This window comes from Echinops telfairi, unplaced genomic scaffold (assembly GCF_000313985.2).
Source record: "Echinops telfairi isolate 266 unplaced genomic scaffold, ASM31398v2 ScPeMD7_3509;HRSCAF=4178, whole genome shotgun sequence".
NCBI lineage: Eukaryota > Metazoa > Chordata > Mammalia > Afrosoricida > Tenrecidae > Echinops > Echinops telfairi.
The window spans coordinates 15,824,268-15,837,259 of record NW_022107407.1 but is presented as its reverse complement, the minus strand read 5'-3'; the positions used below and the strand labels follow the sequence as shown (position 1 = coordinate 15,837,259).

Sequence of the window (12,992 nt, the reverse complement as noted above, 5' to 3'; positions counted from 1 at the left end):
GCCTCCACTCTGTTAGCCCTTCAGACCTTAGCTACCCTCTTTGTAGTTCTTGTAGGAGCCCTCAGCACAGTGGCTACACGTTGGGCTGCTAACTGCGAGGTCAGCAGTTTGAAACCACCAGCTATTCCAAGGGAGAAAGATGAAGCTTTCTACTCCCATAAGCAGTTACAGTCTTGAAACCCCACAGGTGCAGGTCTCCCCTGCTCTCAGGGAGTTTGGCTTTTTTGCTTTTGTAGTTTTCACTTACTGACTAGCTAGCACATCACAAGCATGCTATGTTGCCTCAGTGGTTTTCACAACCATCTTTGGGTTATTACCTCATGTAACAGATGAGGTAACTGCGGCCCCAAATATCAAGGAACTTAGCCTAGGCCTTACACCGAGAAACTGGCAAAGCCAAGTGGTCTGGATGTACTTATATGTTGTTGTTTGCTTGTTTATGATGAGAGGGAGCTCCAGGAGAGCGGAACAAATCCACATACTCCCCCCTAAGAGGGACTTCTTGTCTGGATAGTTTGCAGGAACTGGGTTCCATGTGTCTTTGCCACTTTATCAGGGAGTCCCTCCTATTGGTACGAGTCAACCCCAGTATAGACACATGCTGAGCATTGCCACCTGGCAGGACCAGCTCTGTCTGCAGCCTGCCTCTATGAGAATGGAACCTGAGAGGCAATCCCGCTGCCAGGGTCCCCAACCTCCGGGCTCCTCATGTTCTAATCCTCCTCTCCCTCCTGCCTTACCCCTCCCCACCCCCTACTCCCTCTCTGCCACCCCAGCCATGTCTGGGCAGGCCCGGGGCATGAACCACTAAGAGGGCTGAGTCAGGTCCTGAGGCAGCCAGACCAAGGCTCTGTTTCTGACGCTGACAAGGAAGAACAGATGTGTGTGTGGGGAGAAGGGGGTGGGCAGGGGGTTAGGGGTGGTGGTATGTTCCAAGGATCCTCCCTGACACCAGGCTCAAGGGAAGGGCTTTAACCCCAGATGGCCTCTCGGCCTGGAATGTTGGCCTGGTCATATTTCTCTGGTTTTTATTTTTAGTCTGAGCTTCCGTGCGAGCAATGAGAGCCACACATTTGCCATTGGCTATGTAAAATCCCATTTCCTCTTTGGCAAATACCAAGTGATCGTCCAAGTTAAAGTTCACCCCATCCTTGTCTTTTGCAAGTACAGTCTTTGTTGATGGAGAGAACATTTACAGTCAATGCCTGGCTCATAATTCACATTGCTTTTAGCACAAGTCAATCAACATCCCCTCACGCCTCTCAGCAATTCAATTAAATAAGACTTTATTGACTGTTTAGCACTGTGACATGATCATCACTCACTAAAAACATAGCACAGGAGGCACACACAAACACCATTGTGATCTCGCACCTGTGCACTGTGTTTTGCTGGACTCAGAGCCTGCTTACCTATGTTCCTTTATTTAATCCATGCAACTAGCCTTTGAGGTGAGGATTTAAGAAATAGCCAGCCATTTGTTATCATGGATTGAATTACGTCTCTCAAAAACGTGTATCCACGTGGCTAGGCCATGATTCCCTGTAGTATGTAAAAGATATCCATTTCGTGATCTGATAAAATCGTCCCACGTGTTATACATCTAAATGCCTGTAGTTGATTAAGTTATGTTAGAGAATTACACTGTGTTTTGTTTTTGTTGGCAATGAGACAAGATTAGAAAGGGATCAAATACTCCCAATCTGGTCACAACCCTAATCAGATGTAAGGGAGCATCCTTTGTGGGTGGCTCATGAGAGATTAGGGGAGAGGGAAGCCAGCAGAGAAGGAGACGTTTCCGATAACCAAGAAGAGCTTAGAGAAGAGTGTGACCTGACCTGGGATCCTTATGCTGAGAATCTGCTAGACCCGGGGGACGGCTGCCATGGCACATGGAGGTCCCCCAAATATCGGACACATAAATGTTTAAAGGAGACAAAGACCTTCCCCTAGAGCTGACAGAAAAAGAAAGACTTCCCTAAGAGTCCCTAAACTTGAATTTTCTAGCCTCCTAAACTGTGAGAGGATAAGTTTGTGTTGGCTGAAGCCATTGACTTGTGGTACTTTTGCGATAGCAGCACTAGATAAATACCACTGGAGATCCCCTTGCAGAGGGGTCTCGGGGAGGAGACGAGCCAGTCAGGGGGCGATGTAGCAACAATGAAAAATACAACTTTCCTCTAGTTCCTAAATGTTTCCTCCCCGCTCCCACTACCATGACACGAATTCTACGTTGCAAGTCTGGCTAGACCAGAGAATGTACACTGGTACAGATGGGAGCTGGAAATACAGGGAATCCAGGGCAGATGAGCCCTACAGGAGCAGTGGTGTGAGTGGCAAAACAGGGAGGGTGGAGGGAGAGTGGGTAGGAAGGAAGGAACCGATTGCAGGGAACTATATGTGATCTCCTTCCTGGAGGATGGACAACCGAAAAGTGGGTGAAGGGAGATGTTGGACAGGGCAAGATATGAGAAAATAATAATTTATAAATTATCAAGGGCTCATGAGGGAGGGGGGAGCGGGGAGGGAGGAGAAAAATGAGGACCTAATGCCGGGGGCTTAAGTGGAGAGGAGATGTTTTGAGAATGATGAGGGCAATGAATGTACAAATGCACTTTACACAAGTGATGTATGTATGGATTGTGATAAGAGTTGTATGAGACCCTACTAAAATGATTAAAAATAATAATAATAAAGTATGAAAGCAAAAAAAGAAAAATAAAACTTTGTGACAGACATGTGCATAGGTATGTAAGACCCAACCAAGAAAAAAGTTCCCAGGACTTCCAAGAAAGTGTGTTTTTAATATAAGCTATAGAAAGGTGACATTAAGTTTTGAAGTACAGAGGATTGGTCATATTCACCTGGTTTCTTCATTCACTTGAATAAGTAAATGCGGTAATGTGCAAAAGGATCATAACTGTTAGTCAAAAATAAAAGCGTCAGGTAATAGAGATGTGATTGCAATTTTCCATGAGGGAGAGCGTGGAAGTCCTTGTTAACAGAAGAGATCTGAGTAAAGACCTGAAAGAAGAGACCAGGTAAATTCTGGGATTAGAGTTTATCAGGCAGAGAGACAGGCCAATGTGAAGGTCATGGTGGGGGAGAAGGTAGCATCTTTAAAGTTCAAGGAGTCCAGTGTGGCTGGAACCATGGGGAGAAGGAAGGAAACAGAAGGACAACGAGTGAGAGAGGTGAAAGGGTAGCCAGGTCATGGAAGGTCTGAGCTTATGTTTTCAATGTAAAGCCCCAAGCATTTCCTCATGAAGTGGGTGTGGTGTGCGATAAAAAGAGAAGGTAAAAAATTACTCTAAGGCCTTTGAACTGAACCACCAGAGGGATGGGCTGATATCAACCTAGATAAAACCAATCAAACCAAGATCACTGCCTTAGCGTTGATTCCGACTCTTAGTGACCCAATGAGACAGAGCAGAAGGGCCCCCTTTTGGTTTCTGAGGCTGTAAATCTTTAAGGAAGCAGAAAGCCTCCACTTTCTCTTTTGGAGCAGCTGGTGGGTTGGAGTCGCTGGTGAGTTCCAATGCTGGTCTTGTCGTAGGCACCCCAGCATGTCACCCACGACACCACTGCGGCTCGTGCTGTGGGCAGGAGGAAGGCTACCAGCAGAGCTGGTTCGAGCAGAAGATAAAGAGTTCCGTTTGGGACATTGAACTTTAGACATGTTCATGAACCATCCGTGGACATTCAAATGGAGTGGAATTTAAATGGATATTTAGGTCTAGGATTTACAAGAGAGGTCTGGGTGGTAGACATCCACTTGGGAGTTGGCCTTCAAAGCCAGTGGCTAAGCGCTCTGCTGCTAACCAGTCGCAGGAGAACGATGGGACAATTTACAACGGTGACTTGCAGGGACACTATGACCTGAAATCCACTCCACGGCAGCAGGTTTGAGGGACTGAGTCATGCAAGTGAGTGAGAGAAGTGGTTCAAGACCAGAGACCCTCAAGTGCTCTAACTTTAAAGAGTTGGAGGGAAGAGAGAATCACAGAGGAGTCTAACAAAGAGCATTGAGGAGAGAGGAACCCCAGGAGGGAGCGGCATCCTGGAAACCGAGGGTGGACAGTGTATCAGAGAGGAGGGAGCAGTGAAGAGAATCCTGCAAACTCCTGGACTCGCTAAGGTAGAAGTCCTTAGGGACTTCAATAGACCGAGGAGATCAGTGTGGCGGAAACTATGGGGGACCACTGAATTCAAGAGCGACTGGGGGGAATTTGAGATTCAAGTGTAGATGACCGTTTCTTGGAGTTTGAGTAAAATGGAGAGCACATTTGTGGAGGGTGGGCAGCCAAGGATGGGAAGTGGAGATCAAGGGGCCCTCAGTTGTTTGTTTGTTTCTGTCTTAAGACAAAAGAAGTAGCAGCATGTTCACCAGATGGCCTACAGCCTTTGTGCTTGGCTTTAAGGGCATTCTTTAAGTCCAGGTTCGTTCTGACACCCCCACCCCACCCCCGTGGTCATGTTAGGTGATGACAAATACCTGCTGCACTGTTAGGAATGGCCAGATGGGAAGCATCCCTTTCAGAATTGTCTCTCATGAGGCAACATGCTTAGAGTCATTTGCCGGATGCCACACAGTTGGCAGGGTGGGAACGCTTTTACTTGAAACCAGCTCTGGCCAGGGAGGTATAACTTGGGGCCCTGAAGGCAGTAGATTCTGGAGGGCAGGGCGGGAAGGATGACAGAGAGCTGAAAGAGGACTGGTTACAGGAAAGGAAATGGAGGAGGGTTAGGAATACAGTACTGAGGGGAAAGGAGAAGAGAGGGTCAGGGGCAGATCCAGCAGGCAATGCAGAAATTAAAAGGATTACATACAGTCTCTGTAACAGAATTGTATAAAGTGAGCCCTACCTTTAATTCAATAACTTATTAAAAGATCTGAACACAGTGCCTGGCATAGAGTCAACCCCTCAATAAGCATGAGCTGCTATGATGATGATCATCTCCAACATCTCCACCAATTTCCATCACAACTCTGTTGGCTTTTTCTCTTTTTAAGTCCTTTGGCCGATTCCTTTGTATGCAGCATAGTTCTACACTCCTTTCCATAACAGGCATATCTCGTTGAATTGCACGCCTCCGATATTGACTGTTTTGTTTGTCTGTTTTTACAAATTGAGGGTTTTCGATGACCCTGCATCGAACAAGTCTTTTTGTCGCCATTTCCCCAACAACATGTGCTCACTCCCTGTCTTGGTGCCACGTTTTTGTCATCCTCACAGTATTTCAAATGGTTTTATAGCGCTTTATCGCACGGTTAAAAGACTGCAGTGTGGTATCAACACTGCTTTTCTAGGCACTGAGAACAAACAAGCAAAAACGGGGTGACTAGCTGTCTGGCGGCACTCTCTTTATCATGGTGGCCTGAAGCAGAGCCTGCCGTGGTTTCAAGGTCTGCTTCTCCTATCCCAAGCACATTTCCCTCTTCAACCTTCACTTTATCAAGCACCTACTGTACGCCTGGCATGCGTTGTTGCTTATTTATCCAGAGAGCGTAACTGAGCTTTGCATCATGGGCATGTAGTAAGTTCTCAACAATTCTGAGATGAATGAATAAAAAGAGAATGGGGTGCCCTGTGACCTTGTGCTCATACGAGCTCCTCTTCCTCCTCCCTTTTCCTGACCTTATTCATCAGCTCCTTTGGGTTAGTTTTAGCAGTTAGGTCAAGGGCAGCCTCAAGGGCCTTCATCCTAAGCCAGTACACTTGCTTTGATTTGACATACCTAATCAGAAGCCAACTGAACTTTCCAACTCCTTTAGTCCCTCTCTCAAGAAGTTCTCTATCTTTATTCTTAAAATGAGCAGTCTCTGCATTTGGGCCACTTTTCTGAGGTTACACTGTGCTTAGCCCCTTCTGCAGCCGTTTGTGGTGTGTCAGCCAGTCTACCAGATGAGAAGAATAGATGTGGAAACTGAGGCCCCAGGAGTTGATGGTCCCGTGAGTGGCTGACTAGCTGATTCCAGAGCTTCTGATACAGGACAGCTATGCTCAGCGCCAACAGCAGTACGGCCTCTTCCCATGTCACGGCCTGCTTCTCCGTGCTCAGCACGGCCACCTTCTCTAGTTTAATCTCTTCCTCTCTGCTCTCCATCCTCCCCAGGTCACTCTGACGGCCGAGACTACGTGCAGCTACATTTCCTGGCCCCGGAAAAGTCTCCACCTTCTTCTGGCCAAAGACCAATACATCGCCCGCCTCTTTACTGCCTGGCTGGGCTATGACATTTCAGAGAAGCTCTACTCTCTCAATGACAAACTCTTTGCCAAGTTTGGCCTGCGCTTTGACATCCGCCTTCCCAGCCTCTACCACGTCCTGGGTCCCGCTGCCCTGGATGCAGGGCCAGAGCCTGAGAAGAATGGCGAGGAGCCTTGTGAGCCAGCCGTGTCCCTCTCTCGGATCCTGCCCACACCTGTCCAGAAAACACTCCCTTGTCCTCCCCCTCCAACTGCCACCAACCCTCCTGCACCCCCTTCCCGGGCAAGGATGTCCAGGCCCGACAGCGGCACCCTGGGTGAGGACTCCGCCAGTCTAGTGCTGGAGGACTTTGAGGAGGTGTCAGGGTCAGAATCGTTTATGGATTATAGGAGTGATGGGGAGTACCTGAGGTGAGGGGAGCGCTAACACGGGCACGACTACCAAGCTCAGGACTGTGTGTAAGTACTCAGAAGGCAGCTGGCACGCCTTCCTGCCAACAGCTGGTTCTAACTTAGCTTGAAGAGTAGAGGGCCAGGGGTGGGGTACAGAGTGTCATGGGCTCTGTGCTCCAGAAATAGTATTAACCCAACCTTGTGGCTAGCAACTCACTCGGGGTGCATGCAAAGCATGACGGGATGTTTAACCCATTCATGATTACTACGTATAAGCCACCATGCAGTTTGGGGAGAGGGCTGGCTGATATTATAAGTGGGCAGGCAGGTTGTTACTATTTTCGGTAAGGTTGTGCTAAAACTGGGGTTCACTGAGACTTCACATGCAGCTTGCATTCTAAAGGCGGAGGGCAGGGGAGGGGGGAAGATGGCATGGGTCTAACATCGGCTGGATTGTCTTCTTCATAGGGTCCTTCGTGCAAAGCTGTCAACAGTTAGCCTAAACTGGCCAAGGTATCTTTGTTAAAACTGCACATTTCAAAGAGGTCGGGGATTACAGAGCAATAGCCTGTGGGGAGAAACCTATTTCTACCCGGCTTTCCTGTTCGTGAGGGGAGAAGGTGATGCTGTTTCAGGCAGAGAACTGGATGCCTCCCTGCCTAAACAGTACTTTGATTAGATTGCTTGTACTGCAGCCTGGCTTTCTCAGCAAAACCCACCTCTGTGAGGTCCAAACTCACTGCCATCAAGTCCGCTCCAACTCATACTGACCCCTGGGACACAGGAGAACTGCCGGGGTGGGTTTCTGAGACTGCATGGCTTGGCAGAAGTTGACCTCGAGGTTACCAGCCCAGTGTGCAGCCCCAGGCTCCCTAACACCCTCTCCACCCCCACCCCCACCCCCGCCGCCAGTGCTCCTCTGTGAGGTAGATTGGGCACGAATCTGGCAGGGTCTAACAATGTGGGAGGACTATCTCTCCCAGCTCTGGAGAATGGGTGTACAAAAAGTGTCACACTTGGTCATTCTTGAAAATTGCTTTCATGTTCCCCTGGCTGCGCTCAGAGGAGTGTGACGCTTCCCTCCGTGACTCCACCAAGTCTTGGCTGAGGCCCGGATTTCCCTGAGGAAATTCCCACTGCTCCCATCTGGGAAGGCATTTCCAAGTAAGAGGGCCCTGCAGAGACACACCACTCTTTGGGAAATCCCAACAAATTTCCAGCAAGGAAAGTTCCCAGGGCATGCCAGGGGGCAGATGTGCATTGTGGAACACAGGTTTTGTACACGATGAAATGAGTCTGAAGAGGTGCATAACACGGGTTTCAATATTTAGTTATATTATAGAGATGGGGTTTATACTCAAGTGATACCAGGATCTGGAGTTGAACTGGTTCTGGTGTGATTACAGGGATCTAGCACCTACGGCCACTTTGTTGACTTCCTCCATTGGCATCACATTGTCCCCTCTCTTTACTCCTTTCTCCCCACTCGGCTGATCCCTCCCACTCAGTCACCCCCTGCCCTGCACACTAATGTTTTTTTCCTAGTGCGTCTCCCTGCTCAGTGAGCCTGGCATCTATGCAGTCTCTCCCCTCTCATAGCTTGTTCATGTTGTTCTTTCTGTGTTTCTTGTTTCTATTTGTTCCTTCTTCCCAGGAAACGAATTGCCCCGATGTACTACTCTCATGCGTCCCCTTTCTTCTCCCTTCCCAGCCCCTCAGACTTGCCCTGTAGTCATTTGGTTGTTTGTGCACTTAACTCTCCTGTTACCTTCTTTTCTCTCTCTACCCCACTTCTCTGACTTGCTGCCTTCATCTCTCTAAACCACCCTGTGTCCCCTTAACAATCCCAAGAGCAGTACCTTTTCCCCTGACTGCAAAGAAGCAAACCCACGCAAGTGGAAAATCCCTCGTGTTTAGGAGGCAACACATTTCATGCATGAGCTTTTTCAAACACTAGGAGAAAGGGGGGCAGGTAAACAAGACTGGATGCCTAAGTTTCCCCACCTGTGTGTGAATCTGCTACTGAGCAAGTCACACAACTTCTCAGAAGCTCAATTTCTTTATTGGAGCAGGCTTCTCAAGGTCCTTTTTAGAGTTCTGTTAAGGAGTCCTGGTGGTGTAGTGGTTACAGGTTGGGCTGCTAGCCACAAGATTGGCAGTTTGAGACCATCAGCCTCTCCTTGGGAGAAAAATGACGCTTTTTACTCCCATAAAGAGTTTGAGATTACTGGTGCTGGCCTGTGGGATGTCACCAGGGACCACAAAGTAGCCACCACTGGGGACAAAGTGCTGTCTGCCCATGAGCCCAATGACTCTAGCAGGTACACAGCTCTGGGCCTGGGGGCCTGGGGTAAATCCCCCGGGGGCCATGGCTGGCATCTCCCCAACAAGCTGGGTTCCAGAAATAACATCTCAGTCTGCGTCATCCCCCTGGGAAGGCCAGGCAGTTACTCCTGAGGAGCTCAGCCCCAACCCTCCCACTCCTCCCCTGCCCCACCCCCACAGCCTCTCCTTGCTCACCTCTCTCCCAGCCCCCACGCCAAAGCCATCTCCCTGTGACCCTTCTTTAATGACAACTTCACTGAAGAAGTGGGTCAGTGAAATCCCAAATGACAGCTATTGGTAAATACATGAGATGGTTAAAGTTGGGTGGGGGTAGGGGTGGGGGCAGGAATTTGAGACTTGGAAACTCCCGGGGGGCGGTTCCACTGTCCTATAGGGTCACTGTGAGTTGGCATCCACTTGGTGGCAGTGAGAGTTATGTTAAGAGAAAGCGGCTGGGACGGAGGACAAGAAAAAGAAGCAGGTAATTGTACAAGAAACACGTACATGGCCCAGGACCCGTGACCTTGTAGCCTGAGTGTCTTTCAAACAAGAATTCTCTGCTGTTTTTCACTAAGATTTCTCGGATGACCTGGGGATATCCTCCCTGGTGGTTGGGGGTCGGGTTGGCGGACGGAGGGGGGGGTGGGGCGCTGCTTGGCTAGACGTCTCCTCTATGTTCTCGCTGAGACTTTCAATTGCTCACCAAGAGCAGCACAGCCTTTCTATGTGGAAGAGCCCGGTTGAGTCTCCAAAGACCTCAGGCTCTGAAGATTTTCATATGAAGTACCCTTTGCCAGATTCAGCTTTTTTGAAACTCAAAATGAATGAACTGCTCATATGGTGAATTTGCGACAGTACTGACATTTACAATATACAGAGCGGGTTATTTTAACCTTTTGTTTGGTCAAGTAGGAGAGGGGAGAGGGAAGAAATAATTCATCTTCACTTTATGAACCAGAATTTTCAGAACAAGTTGGAAACATGATCAAAATTGGGTAAATTCCAGAAAGTGAATTTAATTCTGAAATTGTGGCTTCACATGTTTGCTTGACTCACTCGGCCATCTTCCCTGGTGATAGGCAGTGATTTGCTCCCATTTCCTTCAGAGAGTAAAACAAGACTCTTCAGGAACCAGAATCCAGGCTCATTGTCATTCATCCCAGCGGTAATGCTTACATTAGCCTTGGGAAAAGGAGGGATTCTGACCCAGCTTCTCCACAATGAAGCCAGTGCTTGTTTTGCAGCCTGATCCAAGTTTTAAGACCAACTCAAACCAGCCAAAAGAGAGCTCTCTTTTGAAGAGAGTAACATTTTTACTCAACAGTGCCCTAAATTGAACAACAAATGGGTGCTATGTCTCTTAACAGGAAAAGTGGGGTTGCGGGATACTGTGGGACTTTCGGTTCATTCTCAGAGCCCTGCTCCATGTGGGCTTTGGCTTCGCGAGCAGCTTCCAGTTGGGGTCTGTGGGCAGTCTCATAGATTCCGTTGGAAGTCTGACTTTATAGGAGACACGCAGTATGCACTTGCTAAATGAACGGGGGACTTATCCTTTAGAAAGGCAGCTCTGAGCCCGTCAGTTGGGACAATGAGAAACAGATTGCAGTGTGGAGGCCGCTTGTGGTGAGGATCAGGACACAGTACCCATTGTTCGAGAACCAATTCAAAGAGAATTTCTTATCACCCGTATACTTCGGATGAGGTGTGAGCTAATCACATGAGGAACTCTTGAAAGAAGGGAAACCATTGAGTTTGCAAGAGATGGGGAAGTGTGATATTTTCGCATTTTAAAAAGAAAGGAAATTATAATGTGGTTTAACTTGGTGTCTTGTTATAGAAGGTCTAGTTATAGAAAGTACACACAGAATGCTCCTTAGTGGCCAGGACGCTGACTTTGTCTCCCATACTTTGGCCTTGTTGTTAGGGAGGAGAGTTCCCAGAAAAGGACATCGTGCTTGGTAACGCGATGGGCAATGAAAAAGAGGAAGGCCCTTGGCCCTCAGCTGATCCCCTCCCTCAATACAAGAAAACTTTGTTCTAACAAAATGGCATTTTGTGATGCTCACCTCCCCATCCCCACCCCACTCTCGACATGATTGCTGAAGACAAAATGGGTGTATAAGCAAATATGGTGAAGACAGCAGATGGTGCCTGGCTATGAAAAGCTATAGCGTCTGGGGTTTTAAAGTCTTAAAGTTAAACAAGCGGCCATTCAGCAGTGAAGCAACAAGTCCACATGGAAGAAGCATACCAGCCGGTGTGATCATGAGGTGTCATCGGGACTGGGTAACAAGCATCAGAAGAATCATAACAAACAACAAACGAAAACATGTTGGTGAGAATGAGGGGGAGTGGAACGGAGACCTAAAGCCCATCTGTAGACAATGGAACATCCCCCCACAGAGGGGTGGCAGGGAAGGATGAGTCAACCAGGGCGCAGTAGAGCACCGATGGATCACGCAATATACCTATGGTTCCTGAGGCCGCCTCATCCCCCCCACCCCCGCCCACTGTCATGGTCTAAAAAATGGTCTAAAAGATTTCAGGTGAATTCCTCACTGGGTAGCTGTTAGCTGCTTCCCACTATGGACTGGACTGGAACATGTACATAGGTATAGGCAAGAGATAAAGCTCATGACACACGGAACCCAGGAACAAGAATGGGACTAGTGATACCAGAAGGGTGGGGGAATGGAGGGAAAGGAGGGGAGGAAGGGGGTATCGATTGCCATGAATGGCACATACCACACACACCTCCAGCGGGAAGAACAACAGAAACCAGAGGGGAAGACAGCCAGGGGTCGGTGTGAGATATGAAAATAAGAACAATCTATAATCTATCAAGGGGCCATCAGGGGGAGGGGGAGGAGGGAGGGTTAAAAAGAGGAGCTGATCCCAAGGGCTCAATAGAAAGTAAATGTCTCGGTAAGAACGATGGCAATGTATGTACAAATATGTCTGATACAATTGATGTATGGATTATAACAAGAGCTGTAAGAGCCCCCACTGAAATGGTCTTAGGAAAGAGGAAGGCCCTGGACAAATGGATCGACACGGTGACTGCCACACTGGACCGAGACCTGAGAACCCTTGGGAGGATGGCGCAGGACTGGTTCTGCGGTGCTTTGCTCTGCTGCGCCCAAGGTCATTACGAGGCAGAACGGACTCGAGAGCACCTAGGCTGGCACTGGGTTAAAGGTCGATGGTCTGAAAGATCTCGGGTGGCGTCCTCACTGGGCAGCCCGGCGTTTCCCATCATTGAAAGAACCACAGGACCACAAGGTATTTCCAGATCTTATCGAGATGACTCGGGAATGGGAGAAGACTGATCAGGGGATTCTTCCTGTCAAGATGTCTTCTAAGCCTGTGAGGCTCTGATTCTGCAGTCTGAACTTACCCCGCCACCTAGGGTGGGCTCTGCATCCCCAGGACAGCATGAACGTGCCCCTATCCACTTTTCCAGGTTACTCTAAGGGGTGATGGAGAGAAAACAGGAAATCATTCTGCAAGTTGTAAACCACTAATTAAATATATAGGCTATCTTAAAATTCTCTTGTATGTGCAGATATTTAGTAGTGTCTCTCTCTCTCTCTCTCTTTTTGTCAGACATACGTGATTTTCCCTTTTACTACTGAATCAGGCTCTCCTGTGCAGGGGGCACCTGGTGGAGTCCCTTCACAATAGAAGGAGTAGCAAAAGGGAGCGTCTGAGATAGAGACAGAGCGAGTCAGGGAAGTGTGTGTGCACTCACTCCTTAGCCTCTGAGCAGAGGAGAGAGGCTTTCCTTTCATTGTTCAGGAGGAGACAGAGCAGAGTCACACTATGTCCAGGTTCTTTCCCTCGGAAGTGGCTATAAAGTGTGTTGATAGCTGCCAATGCTATGAACCGGCCTGTTTCTCACAGAACCCGGGAAAGAATCCCGGGGCAGGAAATTTGTTCCTGAAAGTGTCATGCCAGGAGCTTCCCTAAGGTCTTAGGTCCCAGGGGCCTCTAATAGTCACCCCACTTCTATCTTCCAGATGTGTGGTGTGACCTTGGTGCCTTCTCAGTCCCCTGGAACACAGC

The 12,992-nt window shown here is 48.6% G+C and overlaps 1 protein-coding gene across 2 annotated transcripts in view; it reads left to right on the top strand.

The window, feature by feature from the left end:
* Positions 1–12,992, top strand: part of POPDC2 (popeye domain containing 2) — a 21,724-nt gene that overhangs the window by 7,886 nt on the left and 846 nt on the right. Inside the window, exon 3 of one of the 2 annotated variants that reach the window (XM_004709804.2) lies at positions 6,118–6,526. In XM_004709804.2, coding sequence (XP_004709861.1) covers positions 6,118–6,526 — 409 coding nt within the window. Of the gene's footprint in view, positions 1–6,117; positions 6,669–12,992 lie in introns of both variants that reach the window. The other variant, XM_013006463.3, reaches the window with a different exon arrangement.